Genomic DNA, 18521 nt, shown 5'->3' with positions numbered 1-18521 from the left:
ACCTCGGCGACAGAGGCACGTTGCCCCCTTTCGCCTCTTACCGGTTATTCCATTTTACCATCCCTTAGGAGACGGGTCCTGGGCATCTCCTCGGGCATCCACGACCTGGGGGCCCTGCGCTGGGAGCTGGCCCTGTGCCTCCTGCTCGCCTGGATCATCTGCTACTTCTGTATCTGGAAGGGGGTCAAGACTACAGGCAAGGTGAGGTGTCCCAGCTCCTCATAAGCCCTCCGTGGTGTCCAGAGACCATGGGGACACACTCTGGGGTCTGTCTGGAGAACGGAAAGAGGGTGTAGTCAAGGGCACAAGAACAGCCAGTACAGTGATGTTGAGCTCATATGAGGACATGCTTTCTTTTCGATCTGACATTTAGAAACCTAGAGTTCTGCTATGGGTTTTAATTGGTTGCGTATACAGGTAATACACAGAGCAAATGATGACGCTAGAAGACATGCACTAGCTCAGTTCTGAGATGACCGCTGTACAAGCCTTCGTGGGTAGCAGGGCAAACCAGCTCCTCTGTTAGCTCTGTGCTGCGTTGCCTTCTCTGCTGTGTGTGTGTGTCTATCTGGGTATACATACATCACGGGTGTATTGTCTGCAGCTAGGATCGTGCACTCATGACTTGTTTTTTGGTGCTTAGCAATCATCAAGGCCCTTTTCAGTGGGAATTGCCAAATGACTTGCCAAATGAGGTGGTGAGTTCCCTGTCATTGAAGGGATTCTTGCCAAGGCCAAGGTCGGACAACAGGCAGCTTGTTGTGGAGAGGAAATTCAGACTTGAGCATTGCTTCCAACCCAGATAAGCTGAGCCGGATGGCTTCATGCTTTTGAAAGCCGTCCGTCAAGGGGTAGGATGCTGGCTTCTCTGAGTAGCCACGCATCTAGGCAGCTCCTGCAGCCATCTTCTCCATCTGTGGATTGCTAAGAGTGGCAATGCCAGAGCTTCAAACTGCTTCATTCTAGTTCTACCTCCCAGCTGCGAATTTAGCATTGTACTCCAGATACACTGATTCCAGACTCTACGTCTGAACAAGACCCTCGGGCAGTTTTTTATAGATCTCCAGATCCTTTGATTCTTACATACAGACAGCAGAATCCTCGGAGATCTTGTGAAATTCCCTCAGATCCCCTTCCACTGAGTTTGATCCTGACTCACTCATAGATTGTGGAAGCTGTGAATCTTTGTGGAAGCAGATAGCCCCAGCTCTGTCCTGCAGAGAGTGGCTGGGGGGCTTGAACCATCAACCTTGTGGTTAGCAGTCCAATGCTTACTTGATGACAGCACTGCCCAGCCTCCTGTGTCAAACCTGTAGTTACAATAAAAATAGTAATCAAGGAGCTGAGCTTGATCGGGGCCCAATGGGTCACCCTCTGTGTGTCTCCGGGATGCCAAGACACCCATGTTTGCCAGTGTTCCGGCCACTGCTGCTGCCCCAGCAGCCTGGAAAAGTACACTCTAAATTCCACTACCACCCCCCTACCCCCAGATCACTGTACAAATCTCGTCACCCCAGGGGGCGGAGTCCCACCCTCACCGTGGGTGTGGGGAAAACAGCCAGGATTAAGGGAGATCAGACTCTGGATTTAAAAATAGTCTTTGAAATGTTATGGACTGGAAATTCATACCCCTTCCTCCTCCCCCCTCCCCTTCCGATTCTTATCTCACACTTGGGGAGTATGAGACCCACTGGAATGTATTGTAAACGAAGGTGTGGAAAGTTTCACACGCTCACCCCCCCAGAGTCTCTGCACTGTTGTGTACTGGGTATGACTCGTGCTGTCTGGGGAGGGTGACAGGTGGACCGCTGTGTCCCACCCCACCCCCTCCCCCGGGAGTGACCTTGACTGGCTTCCTTTCCAGGTGGTTTATTTCACAGCCACGTTTCCCTACCTGATGCTGATTATCTTACTGATCCGGGGCATCACCCTTCCAGGAGCCTACGAGGGCATCATCTATTACTTGAAGCCTGATTTGTTTCGCCTCAAGGACCCCCAGGTAGGTTCCACGCTGGGGGCTGTTTCCCACCTCAAATCAGACCTGGCCTTTTGCACGACCTTTATTGCTCCTCTTTGGGTTTAAAAGTAATGGATGCCTACTGCAGAAAAATTAGATAGCACAGAAGAAAAATTCCTAAAGGGGCCAAAAAATCTCACCATTCACATATAATCTGCTAACAATTCTTTCTCTTTCAACTTTTAAAAATGTACGCATATTCTAACATTCCTGAGATAATTACATACAAAGAGACAGAGTTTGATCGTTTTTCTTGACATTTAAATTAAGAAAATATTAAATGTTACCCTAAGTATTTTCTATGTTAAATTCATTTGTAAAAATCATATGTCATACTTGCATAATTCTTGTTTTATACATTCATTCATTGATTCATTCTTCAACAAGGATGGACTGAGGGCCCATTAGGTGCTAGTTACTGTTCTGGGAATTACTGAATGGTGGGAGCTGTTGATTAACCAAGAAGTTGGTGAGTTAAGTCCACCCAGAGGTGCCTTGGAAGAAGGTCCAGACTGTCGACTTCTAGAAAGGCAGCCATGGAAAATATCTGAGTCACGGGTCCTCTCTGACACACCTGGGGTCACCCTGAGTTGGACTTGACCCATCAGATTCTGGGAACCTACTATCTTCCTAGGGTCATTTATAGGGCAGTGAACAAAACATACCCCAGGCCCTGCCCTCTGGGCACCTACACCTTAGCAGACGTGCCACCATTGAACTTGCCCTTGTTCTTGGACATTTAAGTAATGTGTGTCTATCCACAATTGTAAATATAGCTGCAATGAGCACTTTGTATGTAAGTCTTTTGACCACACCTCTGATGATTTCCTGGTGAGAGTTAGAGTTGGAATGAACAAGTCTAAGAGCCTACAATTTCCGATTGTTGATATGAACTGACTTTGGAGAAATGTAGGCTTTCGTCATTGATGATTGAGGGTGAGTTTCCTTCCACAAGGTCCTTGCTAGGCTCAACTATATTTCTTTCAATCTCTGATAGTTTGGTAGACCAAAATGATATTTTTAATTTTAAGGATTTGAATCCTAGAGAGATTGGAATTTCCCCATAGATTATTGACCGACTGTATTCCCTTTTCTAGGATGTGTATGATCACATGCTTCTTTTTTTCCTTATATTTTTATAAAATATAAAGTGCTTTTCCCCTCTATTTTAATGAAGCTGCCGCTTGGCCCCAGGTATTAGTTGCCTAAACTACACTGTGCTTATCCAATAAATGGTGGCTGCCTTGGATTGCCCTGCAGGCAGGTTTCAGACACCCCTGGGTGCCCTGAGTGCTCAGGAGGTTGTCGTTGTACATCGATTCTGCCGAGTCAGTTCTGACTCAGCGCAAGCCTGTGGGCAACAGAAGAAAGCGCAGCCCGGGCCTGAGCCATCATCACGATTGTCCTTAGACTTGAGTCACTGTTGCGGCCACTGTGTCCGTCCATCTTGTCCAGGGGCTTCTTCTTTCCCCGCCCCTCTACTTTATCCAGCGGGATGGCCTTCTATAGCAGCGGTTCTCCACCTGTGGGGGTCAGCCAACCCTTCCACAGGGGCCGCCTGATCCGTAACAGTAGCAAAATGAGAGTTATGAAGTGGCAACAAAAATCATTGTATGATTGGGGGTCACCACACCACGAGGAACTGTATTAGGATCACGGCATTGGGAAGGTTGAGAATCACAGTTCTACAGGGACTGTGTCTCCTGACAACATGTCCAAAGTATGTGAGGCTAAGCTTCACCATCCTGGCCTGTAAGTGGCATTCTGGCTGTCCTTCTTCCAAGACAGATCTGTTGGCTTGTTTGTTTGTCTCTTGGCGGTCCATGGTACTTTCCACATTCTTTACCAGCAGCGCCACAGAAATACATCAATTCTTTGGTCTTCCTTCTTCAGTGTCCAACTTTCATATGCACAGGAGGCAATTGAAGATCCCATGGCTTAGGTCGGGCATTCCTTGGTCCTTAAAGTAACATCCTTGCTTTTCAACTCTTTAAAGTGATCTTGTGCAGCAGATTTACCCAGCACAATGTATCCTTTGCTCCCTTGACTGCTGCTTCCATGAGCAAATCCTTGACAACTTCAATCTTTTCTCTGTTCATCATGTTACCTAAGGTCCAGTTGTGAGGATTTTGGTCTTTCTTACATTGAGTTGCAATCTATATTGAAGACTACCCTCCTTGATCTTCATCGGTAAGTGCTTCAAGTCCTCCTTATTTTCAGCAAGCAAGGTGGGATCATCTGCAAATCGAAGGTTGTTAATGAGCCTTCCTCCAAGCCTGATACCTCATTCGTCATATAATCCAGCTTCTCTGATGGTTGCTGAGCCTACAAATGGGTTCAGTATGACGAGAGGCTACGTCTCTGATGCTCTTTACCTTTCCTGATCTTAAACCATGCAGTGGTCCTTGGTTCTGTTGGCATGGGTGCCTAGGTCTGTGTGCAGGTTCCATGTGAGCATAATGAACTCTGTTCTGGAATTCCCTTTCTTCTCAAGACTATTCATAATTTGTTATAATCCACATAGTCGAATGCCTTTGCATAGTTAATAAAACACAAGTAAACATCTTTCTCGTAGTCTCTGCTTTCAGCCAAGATCCATCTGGCTGCTACAATGGTATCCCTTGTTCCACATCCTCTTCTGAATCCAGCCGGAATCTCTGACAGCTCCCTGTCAATGTACTGATGCACCTGTGGTTGGATGATACTCAAGTAAAATGTTACTTGTATGTGATACCAATGATACTGTTGTTAGTTTGAGCATTCTCTTGGGTCACCTTTCTCTGGAATAGATACAAATATGGATCTCTTCCAGTCAGTTGGCAAAATGGCTGTCTTCCAAAATTCGTGGCATAGACGAGTGAGGGCTTCCAGTGTTTCATGAGCTTGCTGAAACATTTCAATTGGTATTCTGTCAATTCCTGAAGCCTTGCTTGTGGCTAATGCTTTCATATCCGCTTGGATTTCTTCCTTCAGCACCGTTCATTCTCAATCATGTGCTCCTTCCTGATGGTTGATGTCGACTACTGCTTTTTGGTACAATGACTGTGCATTCTTTCAGTCTTCTTTGGATGCTTCCTGCATTGTTTAATATTTTGCCCATAGAATATTTCAATATTGAAAACCAAGGCCTGAATTTTTTCTTGAGCCCTTTACATTTAAGATATTGCAAGGGTAGTGAATTATTTAATGTGCTCTTCTAGTCAAAATCTCTAACTCCCAAGTGACCTTTTCTTGCATGGGTCTGGTAAGAGGGTGAATACTGGTGGGATTCACCTGCGAGTCCTTGTGAACAGGATTCCCTGGGATGTCATTCTGCTGTGTATAAAATGAGTTCTCTCCGAGCAAGAGGAGGAATCTCATTACCAGGAAGAGCCAGGAGGGGAGCAAGTCCTTGAGACCCAAGATCCCTGTGCAGCAAACCTTCTGGATCGGAAGCCAGCTATAAAATGAGAGGAGCAGCGACAGAACCAGGAGCCGGAGCACCCAAACCGTGGAGCAAGTAAAGCCAAGAGCTTTTGTGCAGGAGACTGGCTTGCAGAGTGGGGCACTTCGGGGCACTTCACTCAGGGAGCTGGGTTTGCTGACCCACAGAGCTTATGCTGAATGCCTTTGGGTTGAGGCTTACAGCCGAATGTATATGCCCCTTTGGGCATTTATTAGTAGACCTGAAAGAACTTTGTAACATGTCCTGAAAAACAACTCTACCCTGGGCATTTTCACTGTCTTTATAACCTGTTAACTTCTTGGATAATCATGAGTTTTGTCAGAGTTCTGTGTAGCCACTGAAATGGCTATTAGGACCCAGAGAGGTAAAATAGAGCACCACAGATACAGTGCGCCTGTTCTTCCTTACTGCTTTTTGACCTCTATGTCTGCACATTTTCATAATAATTCTTGACTTTATCTTCTCGCACTGTCCATGTGAAATTTTGATTCAGCTATTTGACTTCTTCCTTTCTCCCATTTGCTTTAGCTACTCTTAAATTAAGATCAAGTTTCAGAGTCTCTTCTGATAATCACTTTGACCCTTTCCTTCTTGTCTTTTCAGTGGCCTTTTGCTTTTTTTCCATGCATGATGTTCTTGATGTCCTCCCACCGTGCATCAGGTCTTCTGTGATTAGGGGTCAATGCAGCAAATCTGTTCTTGAGATGTTCTCAAAACTCAGGTAGGATAGATTCAAGGTTGTATTTTGGTTCTTGTGAACTTGTTCTGATTTTCTTCAGCTTCCCTTGAACTTACACTTATGGGCAATTGATGGTTTGTTCCACAGTCAGCCCCTGGCCTGGTTTTAGCCACTGATATTGAGCTTCTCCATCGTCTCTTCCCATAGATATAATTGATTTCTGTGTATCCCGTCTGGAGAAGTCCATGTGTTGTTGAAAAGGGTATTGCTATGAAGAAGTCATTGGTCTTACAAAATTCTATCATGCGATCTCCACCTTCACTTATATAATCAAGACCATATTTTCCAACTACTGTTGCTTCCCCTTTGTTTCCTACACTTGCATTCTAATCTCCAATAATTATCAATGCATCCTGATTGCATGTTTGATCAATTTGACTGAAGAGGTTGAAAGAACTCCTTGATTTCTTCATCACAAGTTGGTACATATTTGAATAATAGTTTTATTGACTGGATTTCCTTGGAGGGCAGTGGTTCTCAACCTTCCTAATGCCGCGACCCTTTCATACAGTTCTTCATGTGGTGGTGACCCCCCAACCATAAAATTATTCTTGTTGCTACTTCATAACTGTAATTTTGCTACTGTTATGAATTGGGCGACCCCTGTGAAAGGGTCGTTTGACCCCACCAAAGGGGTCTAGACCCACAGGTTGAGAACCGCTGGATAGATATTATATCACAGACAACATTGGACTTCAGCGTAGACCTTGAAATGTCATTTTTGATGAATGCAATGTCATTCCTGTTGAATCTGTCACTCCTGGCACAGTAAATTCCAACTTCTAATCATTAATAGATATTTACAATTGTATTCGTACGTTCCGAGTTCTGATTATGAATACACTTGCAGTCATTTCTTCTCATTTTGAGACATGATCATCGGCAAATGAAGGCCCCTAAGACTTTATTCCCACAGGTTTTACTACATCATTTCATTATGATCAACTCTTCTTTGAGAAGGCAGCTCTTCAGTCATATTTTGAGTGTCTTCCAGCCGAAAGGGGCCCACCTTCTGGCACGGTTTCTGACAATATTCTGCTTCTATTCAGGAGGTTTTCAATGTCTAACGATGATTTGATGCTGCCCATAAGGCTTTCAGTGGCTGATTAAGCCCAAAGTGGACAGTCTATTCCTGCTTTGTAAGTGCTGCTAAAACCTGTTTCCTTTGGGTGACCTGCTGGCAGGGTCCTAGCCTGCTAGTGACCTAGCTTCCAGCGCCACACCACACAAGCCACCAAGTACGACAAACTCACCGACAAGTGGTGGTGCTTTAAGGAGGCCTGGTTAAATGCTCAGCTACTAACCAAAAGGTTGGTAGTTTGAACTCACCAGGGGCCGTGTGTGTGTGTGTGTGTGTGTGTGTGTGTGTGTGTTGCGGGGGAGCCCTGGCCATCTACTTCTGTAAAGGGTGTAGCATGGGAAACCCTCTGGGGCAGATGTACTCTCATCCTATAGAGTTGCTATGAGTTGCAACTGACTTGCTCACTCGCAACAACAACGTGTCTACCAGATCTCTTGGATGGTCCCGATGGTCAAAGCACTTGACTGCTAATGGAAAAGTTGAGGGTTGATTCCACCCTGAGGTGCTCCGTTTAATAAAGCTCGGGGATCTACTTCGAAAAGCACCAGCCATAGCAAACCCCATGGAGGGCAGCTCTAGTCGGACGCCGCCATGAGTTGGCATCCATCCCATTCAACTCATGGTGACTAGTGAACTGTCCACAGGAGCACAAGTCCATGTGGCCTCTCCGGTGAGGAGACCATGACCTAGACAGAGGAGGGCGAGTGAAGGTGGAGCTGGCCGGGAGGTGCCAGGCCCAGCTGGGCGCTCTCCTACCTGCCCTTTACCATTCTTGGGGGGCGGGGGGTCTCTCACAGGTGTGGATGGACGCTGGCACCCAGATCTTCTTCTCCTTCGCCATCTGCCAAGGGTGCCTGACAGCCCTGGGCAGCTACAACAAGTACCACAACAACTGCTACAGGTGAGAATCAGGTGGTTGGCTTGGCGGGGTGGGGTGGGGGATCCTGGCCGTACTATGCTTTAAGGGGATGGGCACCCCACAAGGAACCAACACCCAGTCCCTGGACGCAGGTGTTGTTTTTTATGACCAGGGGTCACAAGTTGTGACAAACTCACATCTGGGTTCTAATTCTCCCTCCTTTTTCTCCCCACTCTCTTCCCCTCACTTTTGATTCCGGACCCTGTCTCATCGTTTTCTTCCCATCCCTCCCCTCTCGGTCCTTGTCTGTCCCATTTCCTTTGAGCCTTCATCTTCTCTTGCCTCTTTACCCACTGACTCTCTTGACCTCCCACCCTCCCCCCATGATTGATTTCTCTCCTCCTCTTTGCTGTCTCTCCATTTGTCTGCTTGTCCCCCACTCTGTTCCCGCCCCCCAGGGACTGCATCGCCCTCTGCTTCCTCAACAGTGCCACCAGCTTCATGGCCGGGTTCGTCGTCTTCTCCATCCTGGGCTTCATGTCTCAGGAACAGGGGGTGCCCATTTCGGAGGTGGCCGAGTCAGGTGGGTGCCAGAGACCTGGGAGATCAGAGAGCCTTCCCTGTAGAAAGGCCAGCATCCCAGACACTGGGTGATGGAATCTTCTAGCAGGGGGAGGGAGTGAGGAGGAGGGAGAGCAGAGTGGGGGGAGGGGGTGTGGGGGGGAGAGATGAACCATTGGTGTGTTTCCCAAAGCCTGGAAGAGCAGGATCATGGGCGAAATTGCTGCGACCTCTTAAATCTGTTCTCTCTCTCTCTCATACACTCTGATGGTCTCACTCACTCTTTCACACGCACTCTCTCACGCACACTGACTCTCACATAGTCACTCTCTCTCTCTCTCACTCACAAGCTGACTTCGTGCTTGAGGAACAGGCTCGTTCTTACCTGAGGACAGGTGTGCCCTGAACGCACCTGATTGTGCTGTGTGCCGGCAGGTCCTGGCCTGGCCTTCATCGCATTCCCCAAGGCCGTGACCATGATGCCCTTGTCCCAGCTCTGGTCCTGTCTTTTCTTCATCATGCTCATATTCCTGGGGCTGGACAGCCAGGTACAGCCCTCTGCCCCACCTGCCCTTGTCGAGTAACCTGCTTGCCAGCGTCTGCCTTTTCTGCCACACCCCCTCTTTCATTACCCTTCCCCGGCTGGTCAATGCCAAGGCCCTCTCCACCAGTGTCCAGGGTGTTCCCTGGAGCTGGTTGGGTGAGCCTACACCTTGGGATTCTTCTGTTAGGGAGCCACCCAATTTGCTCCTGCTCCCCGCCAAGATCTCCTAAAGGCGACCCCAAACCTCCTTCCACACCTCCTGCTGCTCGGCTGCAGCCCCACTGTGCCACTGGGGGGACAGACCAGGCTCTCTTCTGCCCTCTCTGAACCGCCCTCTCCCCCTCCCAGCTTGGGGTCTCTGCTCTCTGCTCCTCTCCCCCCATTCCTGAGGGCAGCCCGGCGCAGGGGGAGGGGGGAGGTGGAAGGCCCAGCGCCAAGGACGAGGGTCTGACCTCCCTCACCAAGCCCCCCTCCCCCACACCCCTGCCCACAGTTCGTCTGCGTGGAGTGCCTGGTGACTGCCTCCACCGACATGTTCCCCCGGCAGCTCCGCAAGAGCGGGCGGCGCGAGCTGCTCCTCCTTGCCATCGCTGCAGTGTGCTACCTGGTGGGGCTCCTTCTGGTCACCGAGGTGAGCTGCTGGGCAGCCTCCAGGGCGGGGGAGCCATGGGGGAACCCCACCCTGACCCCCTCAGAGCCACAGTTCATGCAGCTGTGCAGTGGGACGATGACAGCAAGGCGTCAGGGAGCGCCCATTGAATGCACCTGCGCTCCTGCCAGAAACCCAGTGTAAGCCGGCTGGGCAGAACAGGGCAGTTGGGGAATTTAGGGGAGCAGGTAACCGACAGAAAGCGCACAGACATCCTGGTTTTAGGCACGACGGGATCCTGTTGCCCCGACGTTGTCAGGAATGCCCTTTCCTCCGGGAACTTTGTGCACGGGCAGGTTTTCCTTCGGCTGATGTTCCATCGTGTCTCTCTCCTCCCATCTCCCCAAGCCCAGAGGAAAGAGAGAGCCTTTTCTGGAGAACACAAGCTGCAAGCCCGGGCAGGGACCCCAACCTCAAAGGAGCATGCTTAGAGAGAGGGGGCTGCTGGGTAGAGGAAAGAATCTGTGCCCACCTCCACCCCCAGGTGTTGGAGGGGTTTGAAGGTGGGGCCAGGCAGCTCCATATATACCTGTATTAAAGCAGCAGCTGTGTAGGGCAGAAACCTGCCAGGGAAGAAAATACAAACTGAAATAAGCCGTGCGGTGGTAAGGTGGTGCTCGGTCAAAGCCGGAAACCTCAAGAGACGCAGAATGACCAGGAGGCCCCATCGAGATGCAGCTCTGGCAGGCTTCAAAGTGCAAAAGCGACTGTTGAAGTCAACACTCTCTCACTCACTCATGGCTAGGCAGGATAGCGCCCCGCTGGGAGTGCTGTGAGTGTGTGCCCTCTGTCCCCCATGGGCCAAGGCCTCAGCTCCCCTCCTGTGTCCACAGGGCGGGATGTACGTCTTCCAGCTGTTTGATCATTACGCTTGCAGCGGCATCTGCCTGCTCTTCCTGTCTGTGTTTGAGGTTATCTGCATCAGCTGGGTGTATGGTGAGTCGGGGGAAGAGGATGTGGCGGGGAGGGGGCTGGGGAGCAGAACCTCGAAGCCCAGCACAGGGCAAGGTTTTCCCAGGACGATCTCTCCCTTTGGGTGTTGTACTGATGTTTGGTTTTGGGATTTTTGGCGCTGGGAATTTTGTCCATTGCTGGCATTCCTCATTCCATAGCAGGCAGCATGCAGGAGCCCTGGTGGCTTAGCAGAGTAGTGTTGGACTGCTAACCTCCAGGTCAGCAGTTCAAAACCACCAGCTACCAGCTGCTCCACAAGAGAAAGATGAGGCTTTCTACATCTTACAGAGTTACAGTCTCAGACCCCCCAGGGGCAGTTCAACTCTGTCCCCAAGGGTCCCTGTGAGCCAGAATCGACGTGATGGCAGTGGGTTTGGGGGTTCAAGAGCACAGCACAATGAGCGCGGTGGCACGGTGAAAGCCTGATTTCCTCGCGCGGCACAGTGATAAGAAGAGACGAGAGGCCCTTCGCCGGTGGGACGTTTAGTCAGAGGAGAACTTCGGGGCCTCTGAGTGCGATCCTCTGCACATCCTCTTTCCAACGATGAGGTCATCACCCAGACTTTGCTTGAATGCCTCCATGGGCAGGAAGCTCATGCCTGCACTTTTGAGGTCCTTGTCCATTCCATGGATGTCAGGCACCCCTTTTTCAGAGAGAGCAAATCAACGCTTCCACCAGCGTCAGATCAGCAGCCGGATCACTGCTGTACTGCCAACGTACCTGTGATGTGAGCTCTTAACAATAAAACGACTGTGGTGTCCACCCTGACCCTCGGTGGCCAGGGGTGGCGGAGGAGGGCTGCTCCAGAGAGCTTTCAGTGGCTGGTGTTTCCGAAGCCGCTCTCCACACCATTCCTCTGAGGCATCTCTCTCGGTGGACTGGTACCTCCACCAGATGGACTCCCCTGATAACAAGAGAGGAAAAGAAGCCTCTATTTATTGAGCACCTACTATGCATCAAGACCACGCTGGTGTGCCACCCACGCTCTATCCCACCATCCACATGAAAGGAAGCTCAGAGGGGTTTTGTCTTTTCTGTACCTCCATTGGGTCAAGGGAACGCCATGCCCCTGTAACCAGGAGCAGGGCAAGGGGATGAGTAGGTGCCATATCACCGGGCTCAGGGGAAGCAGTGAGCATGAAGGGTGGTATTTTGCTACTCGGGCCTTCTGCTTGGGGAGGGCTCCGCCCTTCCCCTTCCTTGGGGAGGGCTCTGCCCTTCATGCCTCAGGCCTTCTCTGCTGTCCCAAGACTCTTTCCGAAGCTGTTCTGAGAGGATCTGCTTGACTTAGTCCCCAAGTTCACTGCCACGGAGTCAGAGGCGATGCTGACTCACAGCAACCCTGCAGGAAGGGGTACAACTGCCCCTGCGGGCTTCCGAGACTGTTAACTCTTTATGGGAGTAGAAAGCCTCATCGTTCTCCCAGCTGCTGACCTTGCAGGCCACAGCCCAGCTTGAAACTTGCTGCACCCCAGGGTGCCTCAGCTCATTCACGCGGCGGTGTCCGGTCTGCCGGAGGAGGGTGTGCTCACCCAGCACCCCCTGGGCTTTAACTGAGGTTGAATTGAGAAGAAAGGAGTTGAGTCCCTAGTATTGGGAGCTCCTGCATCAGTGCGATGTGGAGAGGTGTTTGGCGGGGTCGAGGGTGGTCTTCGACCAATCGCGGGTCTTCACTTTGAGAAGGCTGGCTCTGCCTGAAACCAGAGCGCCTGTGGTGGCCTAAGGACATTAAACAGCCAGACCAGCCAATGTTCTCTTTCTTTCTTTTTTTATAAATCACTGTATCAGGGGCTCTTACAGCTCTTATCATAGCCCAGAAATCAATAGTATCAAGCGCATTTGTACATAGGTTGCCATCGTCATTTTCTAAACATTTTCTTTCTGCTTGAGCCCTTGGTATCAGCTCCTCTTTTTTCTCTCCCTCTCCCACCCTCCCCTCCTCGTGACCCCTTTAAAACTTATAGATTATTATTATGATTTTCTTTCTCTTTTTTGTGATTAATCACTATGCTTTATTTTTTTTTAAATCATTTTATTGGGGGCTAGTACAACTCTTATCACAATCCATCCATCCATCCATTGTGTCAAGCACATTAGTACATTTGTTTTCCTCATCATTCTCAAAGCATTTTCTTTCTACTTGAGCCCTTGGTATCAGCTGCTCATTTTTCCCCTCCCTCCCCAACCCCTTCCTTCATGAACCCTTGATAATTTATAAATTATTATTATTTTGTCATGTCTTGCACTATCTGACGTCTCCCTTCACCCACTTTCCTGTTGTCCATCCCCCAGGGAGAAGTTTATATGTAGATCCTTGTAATCAGTTCCCCCTTTCTACCCAACCTTCCCTCCACCCTCCTGGTATATTATTATTATTTTCATATCTTACACCGTCCACTGTCTTCCTTCACCCATGTTTCTGTTGTTTGTCCCCCTCAGGGTGGGGGTGGGGATTATACATCGATCATTGCGATCAGTTCCCCTTTTCGACCCCTTCTCCCCCCACCTTCCCCCTTCCCCTCATGGTATCACTACTCCCATTACTGTTCCTGGGGGGGTTTATCTGTCCTGGATTCCATATGCCAAGGGCTCATATCTGTACCAATATGTATGCTCAGGTCTAGCTGGATTTGTAAGGTAGAACTGGGGTCATGAGACTGATGGTAGGGGTCAGGGGGGAAACCGGCCAATGTTTTCATGAGCACAAACCACACCATCGTTTCACCACATGTTAATGGAAGCTCAGAGGTGGTTCTTGCCAAGTCTAGACCTTTGTCCCCATCCCCGTTTCTAGCCTCGCATGAGGTGGGAGCCCCGCTGTTTCTGGGACTTGATCAGAGCTGGAACCCACCTCTGCCATGCGGACAGGCGAGCATTTATGTGGCTCTGGACCCCCATTTTTTTACTTCAATCATCTCTGTAGTTGGGATGTCCTATCCTTAGGGAGACAGGAGGAGCCACCTGGAGGGACACGTGGCCCTGGTCCCACCCACTCGCTTCCCCGAGGTGGAAAACCCAGGACCCATTCCCTGTTCTAGTTTTGAAGTAAGGGCATCGGGGAAGAACCCAGAGCCACCCGAGTCCTTCCCCAGGCCCAGGAAGTTCCCTCCCCCTCCTGCTTCCATGCTCCTGCCCACTCCCATGCCTCCTCAGGGGCAGACCGTTTCTATGACAACATTGAGGACATGATTGGCTACCGGCCATGGCCCCTGGTGAAGATCTCCTGGCTCTTCCTGACTCCTGGACTTTGCCTGGTAGGTGCCCACCCAGGAGGTTAGGAAAGGAAGGCTGCATCCTGGGACTCTGACCTTTGGGAGCTGGCCATTCCCTCTTTGGGTTTCTCTTCTTGCCCTGGCCCCCTGGAGCCGTCATGCCCATCTGCCTGCCTGCCTGCCTGACATGACTAACCTAGTTCCGCTGGCTCCCTTTCTCCTAGCACCTGATCCCTTCTGCATAAGTCTTCCATCCTTCCTGTCTGCCCGCTCCCCTGCCTTCCTGGGCATTTCCTCCTGTCCCTGTCCTCGACTGGGGAGGTGTTCACCCCTGATTTGCAATAGCTTTTGTCGTTCCACCTTGTCGGAGTGCTTGTCTCTGCCACTGACCATGCCAGTAGCTGAGGAGAAGGGGTTCTGCATGTTGGTCTCACCCGCCTCTGCATCTTCCTCTGTCCAGGCCACCTTCCTGTTCTCCCTGAGCAAGTACACGCCTCTGAAATACAACAACATCTACGTGTACCCTCTCTGGGGATCCTCCATCGGCTGGTTCTTGGCTCTCTCGTCCATGGTCTGTGTCCCACTCTTCGTCATTGTCACTGTCCTGAAGAGCCAGGGCTCTTTTAAGAAGGTAGGTGGCTAGGGAGAGGGTCTTTACAGAGAGGTATTGGACATAGGGAAGCCTTGTCGACCCATTGTCATGAAAGCCTTCCCAAGAGCCCCTGGCAGAATTCTGCTTCTGTCTCACTGACAAAAATATAGTCTTCTCAGCCTCTGTCGTGATGCTGGTCGCGAGGGAGAAGGGAGTTGAGAATGGATGTTGCAACGACTAGCCGGCTGCGTCTGCCCCATACTCGTTTGCACAATTGCAACCACAGTCATCATAGCACTACTAAGAAAAAGGGAAGCAAACTGGTCGTTACTGAATAGACACTAATGGCAATCAAACAAAGAGCAGTGACCAAAAGCAGACACAGATTGAGTACTCACTGTCCCATGTCGGCACTGATCTCAGCGTAACTAATTTGATGCAACAACTCTTTGAGAGCGGGTGGTCTTATCCTTGTCTTGCAGGTGAGCGAACTCAGGTGTGAATGAGTGGCCTAGGATCACGCAGGTCGTCGGGAGCAGAGCTGGGCCTGGAACACTCTTAATGACTACGTGGCTGCCTCAGCCTTAAACTTGTATCCATCCGTTCACGTTGGATGGAGCTGTCTCATGCTGGGCTCTGATGACACCAATGTGAAGAGACAACTTGGCCTCTCTTGCCCACAGCACCCACTCACTGTCTCTTTTCCCCCACAGCGCCTGCGACAACTCATCGCCCCTGATCCCAGCCTGCCACAGCCCAAGCAGCATCTGTATCTGGATGGGGGTGTGGGCCAGGACTGCAGGCCCAACTCAACCAAGGAGGATCTACTAGCCGGGCAGAAGGAGACCTACTTGTAGGATGTGACCAGAGGCTGGGGGGGCTACTGAGCCAAGAACCTAGGTCCACCCTATGCTCAGTGGACAACCACTGTCTTTGTCCCCTACCCAAGCCCTGCCGAGAACCTCTGGGATGCCCCCAGGTGGACTTCTCTCCTCAACGGGAGCAGCTTCTTCTGGGTGGTCCAGAGACACTACCATTGGAATACGCCATGCTGTGGACATGCATGTTCTCCATTAGAACACACCATCGTATTTATACAGGGTGGTGGTCTTTTTGGAGACCACCATTGGATGATAGCACAGTACACTGTGAGGGGGATCCCCATTGTAGGGATGTTTCCCAGCAAACACTTACTATATTTGTGCCTTGGAATGTACCCCGCGACTGACCTGGAGACCCCCAGTGGAACACACCATACTGGAAGTGACAACTCACACCATTGGACTCCAAAGTTCCTTTACAGGAGACCAGCTCTGGTGATGGAAGCCCTTCAGGGAGCTTAACATGATGAAGGTTCCCAGGGGGAAGGAACTAGAGAAACATCCGGGAGGCAAACCTTCACATGCCGTGATCGGCTGGGGCTCTCTTGATGTCAGTCTCTCAAGCCATCCCCAGCTCCAGCCCGAGTCTCAAACAGTGCTTCTCGCCATGGGGTCCCCAATGCATGGAGCACTGGAGTGGAGAAGACTAGGCGATGGACCCTAGACCTTAGAAATACACAGCCCGTGCAGCTCTACTCTCATCCTGTGTCGGGGCAGACATTGCTGATGGATCACAGATCCTTTCACACCTTGCCATCCTAAACACAGTGCTCTCGACAGTTTTGCCTGCTGTTCATTCCTGATGCTAACCCCAAACCCTCTCCTTTTCACGGGTGAAAGAAATTGAGGATGGAAGAGACTTTTGTCATACAAAAGGGCACACAATTTTATAGGCCAGGGATCAGCCCAAAGCCTGGTCTCCTTGTTCTCTGCTCACAATTCTGTCCATAACGGCAGCCTTGCCCCTAACTTCAGTTATTAACAAGCGTGTGCAGGTCTCCTGCTAACCTGATGTTTGCTGGAGCGGCGGAGAGGGGTCCCCTCAGGGGGAGGGGGAGAAGTAGCTCTCCAGAGAGGGGCTGCTAGCCTGCTGTAGTTTCCTTACCTCCACCTCCTCCTCTCCCCAGGCTTTGCTCTGAGCCTTTTTGTTCTTGCACCCTCTTTCCCCACCTCCAGTGGGCTCCGAGGAGCCGGTGAGAGCCCAGTCACCCTCAGTGGGGGTGGGTGGGAGGAGCAGGTGAGTACACAGGGTGCGCCTCCTTTCCTCGGCCATTCCTGTTCCTCTTCCCCACACTGTGCACCCCCCCTCCATACCCCAATCATACCAGCCCTTTCCCCGGTTGGGGAAATGCTTCTCAGAGGAAGACGGCAGAACTTGGCTAAGTCCAGGGTTCCTGTGTTCCAAAGGGAAGGGAGGAGAAGGGATCGGGGCGAGGTAGGAGCCCCCACATGCGCGTTCTTCACTTCGGAAGTTTCTCGGGGCAGTCCCTGGGTGCTGGAGGAAGGGCAGCTGTCTGGAGGGAATGGTGCTAGAGCATCATCCTGAGCCATTGCCCAGTGGTTGAAGTAAACGTCCGCAGCCTGGCCGGGGTGAGCCCCTGGCCGACAGCCCCAGCCATCCTCAGCCCACTCACCGCTATCCAGCTCGGGGTCTTCACAGCGTGCGTGTCGGAAGGATCTTGGCACGTGGGCCAGCAGCAGTCGGATGCCTTACAGAGTTCTTACTGGTCCCTCTGCCACCCTCTGGATGCTCTCTGCACCCGTGCTCAGCCTTCTCGTGGGAGTTGGTGGGTAAAACAGAGCCCCGGAGGAGGGAGGGGTTTTTGAGAAACTGCTTCAGCCACACTCTTCCCATTTAGGAGACTCTCTGGGTCAGAAAGCAAAGGGGGATGAGGGGGTGGGGGAGTGGTCAGAATGATCTCTGCTGCCACCGGATGTCAGGTGAGAACAGTGCCAGGTCCCGGAGCACCCTTTAGGGCCAGCAGGGAAGAGCCCTGCCATTTGGATGGACAGACTGGAGGAGGAGGGCGTGCGCTCACTCCTCCCCTGTGTGAGCTCTTTCCCACTGTCAGTCAACCTTCCCACATCCTTCTCCCCACGCCTGTGTGGGTGGGTGGAGGTGTGGGGGCTTCTGGGGAAAGTCTGCTTGTCCTGGGGCAGCCGAGGCCACTCTGGCTTCCGGCCGTCCTGCCACTTCCCCAGAGGGCGCCCTGCTCTCTAAGCCTTGGGCTTGCAGCCTGGGATGCAGCATCTTCTATTATAGGCCAGGTGGGCAGTTCTGCCAAGGGTGGGACCAGCTTACTGCCATTCTCTGTGGCCTGTGCCACACAGTCTCTGTCTCTGCCAACTTCTCAGCCACCCATGGCCCCGTCCCCTCTTCCCGGACAACTACCGTATCCTCGCCTTGGCTTTACAGCCACAGCCTGAGAGAGGGGTCCATTCGAGGTAGCCTCTCCTTTCCACCAAGTCTACACTCCCCTGGGATGCAGCATGAGGCCTCTGGGGTCAGTATGTCTGAGGGGACCGGGGGCTGCGGGCTGGTGGGAACAGAGTGTGAGGGAAATGTGCTTGAGGCCTGCTTAACAGCTCAGGGGAGCCTGCTGGCATTCGGGCCATGTGCAAGGAGCAACCATTTTACCTTTGAATGTGCCCAGAGCACTCATGCAGGTGTGTGTGTATGTGTGTGTATACACATGTATGCTGGTGTATACCCGGAGAGCTGGGGTGGTGGCTTTGAGCTGGTATCTGTCTGCAGCTCATCTCAGCTGGGTGCATTTCACACCACAGCTGGCAACCAGAGGCCGAACCTGGCAGCCGGGTGATCCATTTGGCCATCAGCTCAAAAGCCAAACGTGCTGCATCGAGTCAAACCTGACTCGCAGTCACAGTGTGGGACAGACCCGAGCTGCCACGGGGCTTCCCAGCGCTGTCACCGTACAGGAGTGGAGAGCCTCATCATGTTCTCCCCAGACAGCCCCTGTGTCTG

At 51.3% G+C, this 18521-nt stretch overlaps 1 protein-coding gene across 7 annotated transcripts in view; it reads left to right on the top strand.

Annotated features, from left to right (window-relative positions):
* Positions 1–16317, top strand: part of SLC6A12 (solute carrier family 6 member 12) — a 37516-nt gene extending 21199 nt beyond the window's left edge. For 5 of the 7 annotated variants that reach the window (XM_004710300.2, XM_045295957.1, XM_045295958.1 and 2 more), the window contains 10 exons: positions 69–201; positions 1865–1999; positions 8080–8183; positions 8600–8724; positions 9138–9250; positions 9740–9877; positions 10729–10831; positions 14004–14104; positions 14523–14693; positions 15368–16317. In XM_004710300.2, the coding sequence (XP_004710357.1) occupies positions 69–201; positions 1865–1999; positions 8080–8183; positions 8600–8724; positions 9138–9250; positions 9740–9877; positions 10729–10831; positions 14004–14104; positions 14523–14693; positions 15368–15511 (1267 nt within the window). In that variant the 3' untranslated portion in view covers positions 15512–16317. The other 2 variants (XM_045295961.1, XM_045295962.1) reach the window with 2 other exon arrangements.
* Positions 16318–18521: the final 2204 nt, after the last annotated feature.

Source organism: Echinops telfairi, unplaced genomic scaffold (assembly GCF_000313985.2).
Source record: "Echinops telfairi isolate 266 unplaced genomic scaffold, ASM31398v2 ScPeMD7_6273;HRSCAF=7185, whole genome shotgun sequence".
NCBI lineage: Eukaryota > Metazoa > Chordata > Mammalia > Afrosoricida > Tenrecidae > Echinops > Echinops telfairi.
This window is presented reverse-complemented; position numbering and strand designations above follow the sequence as displayed.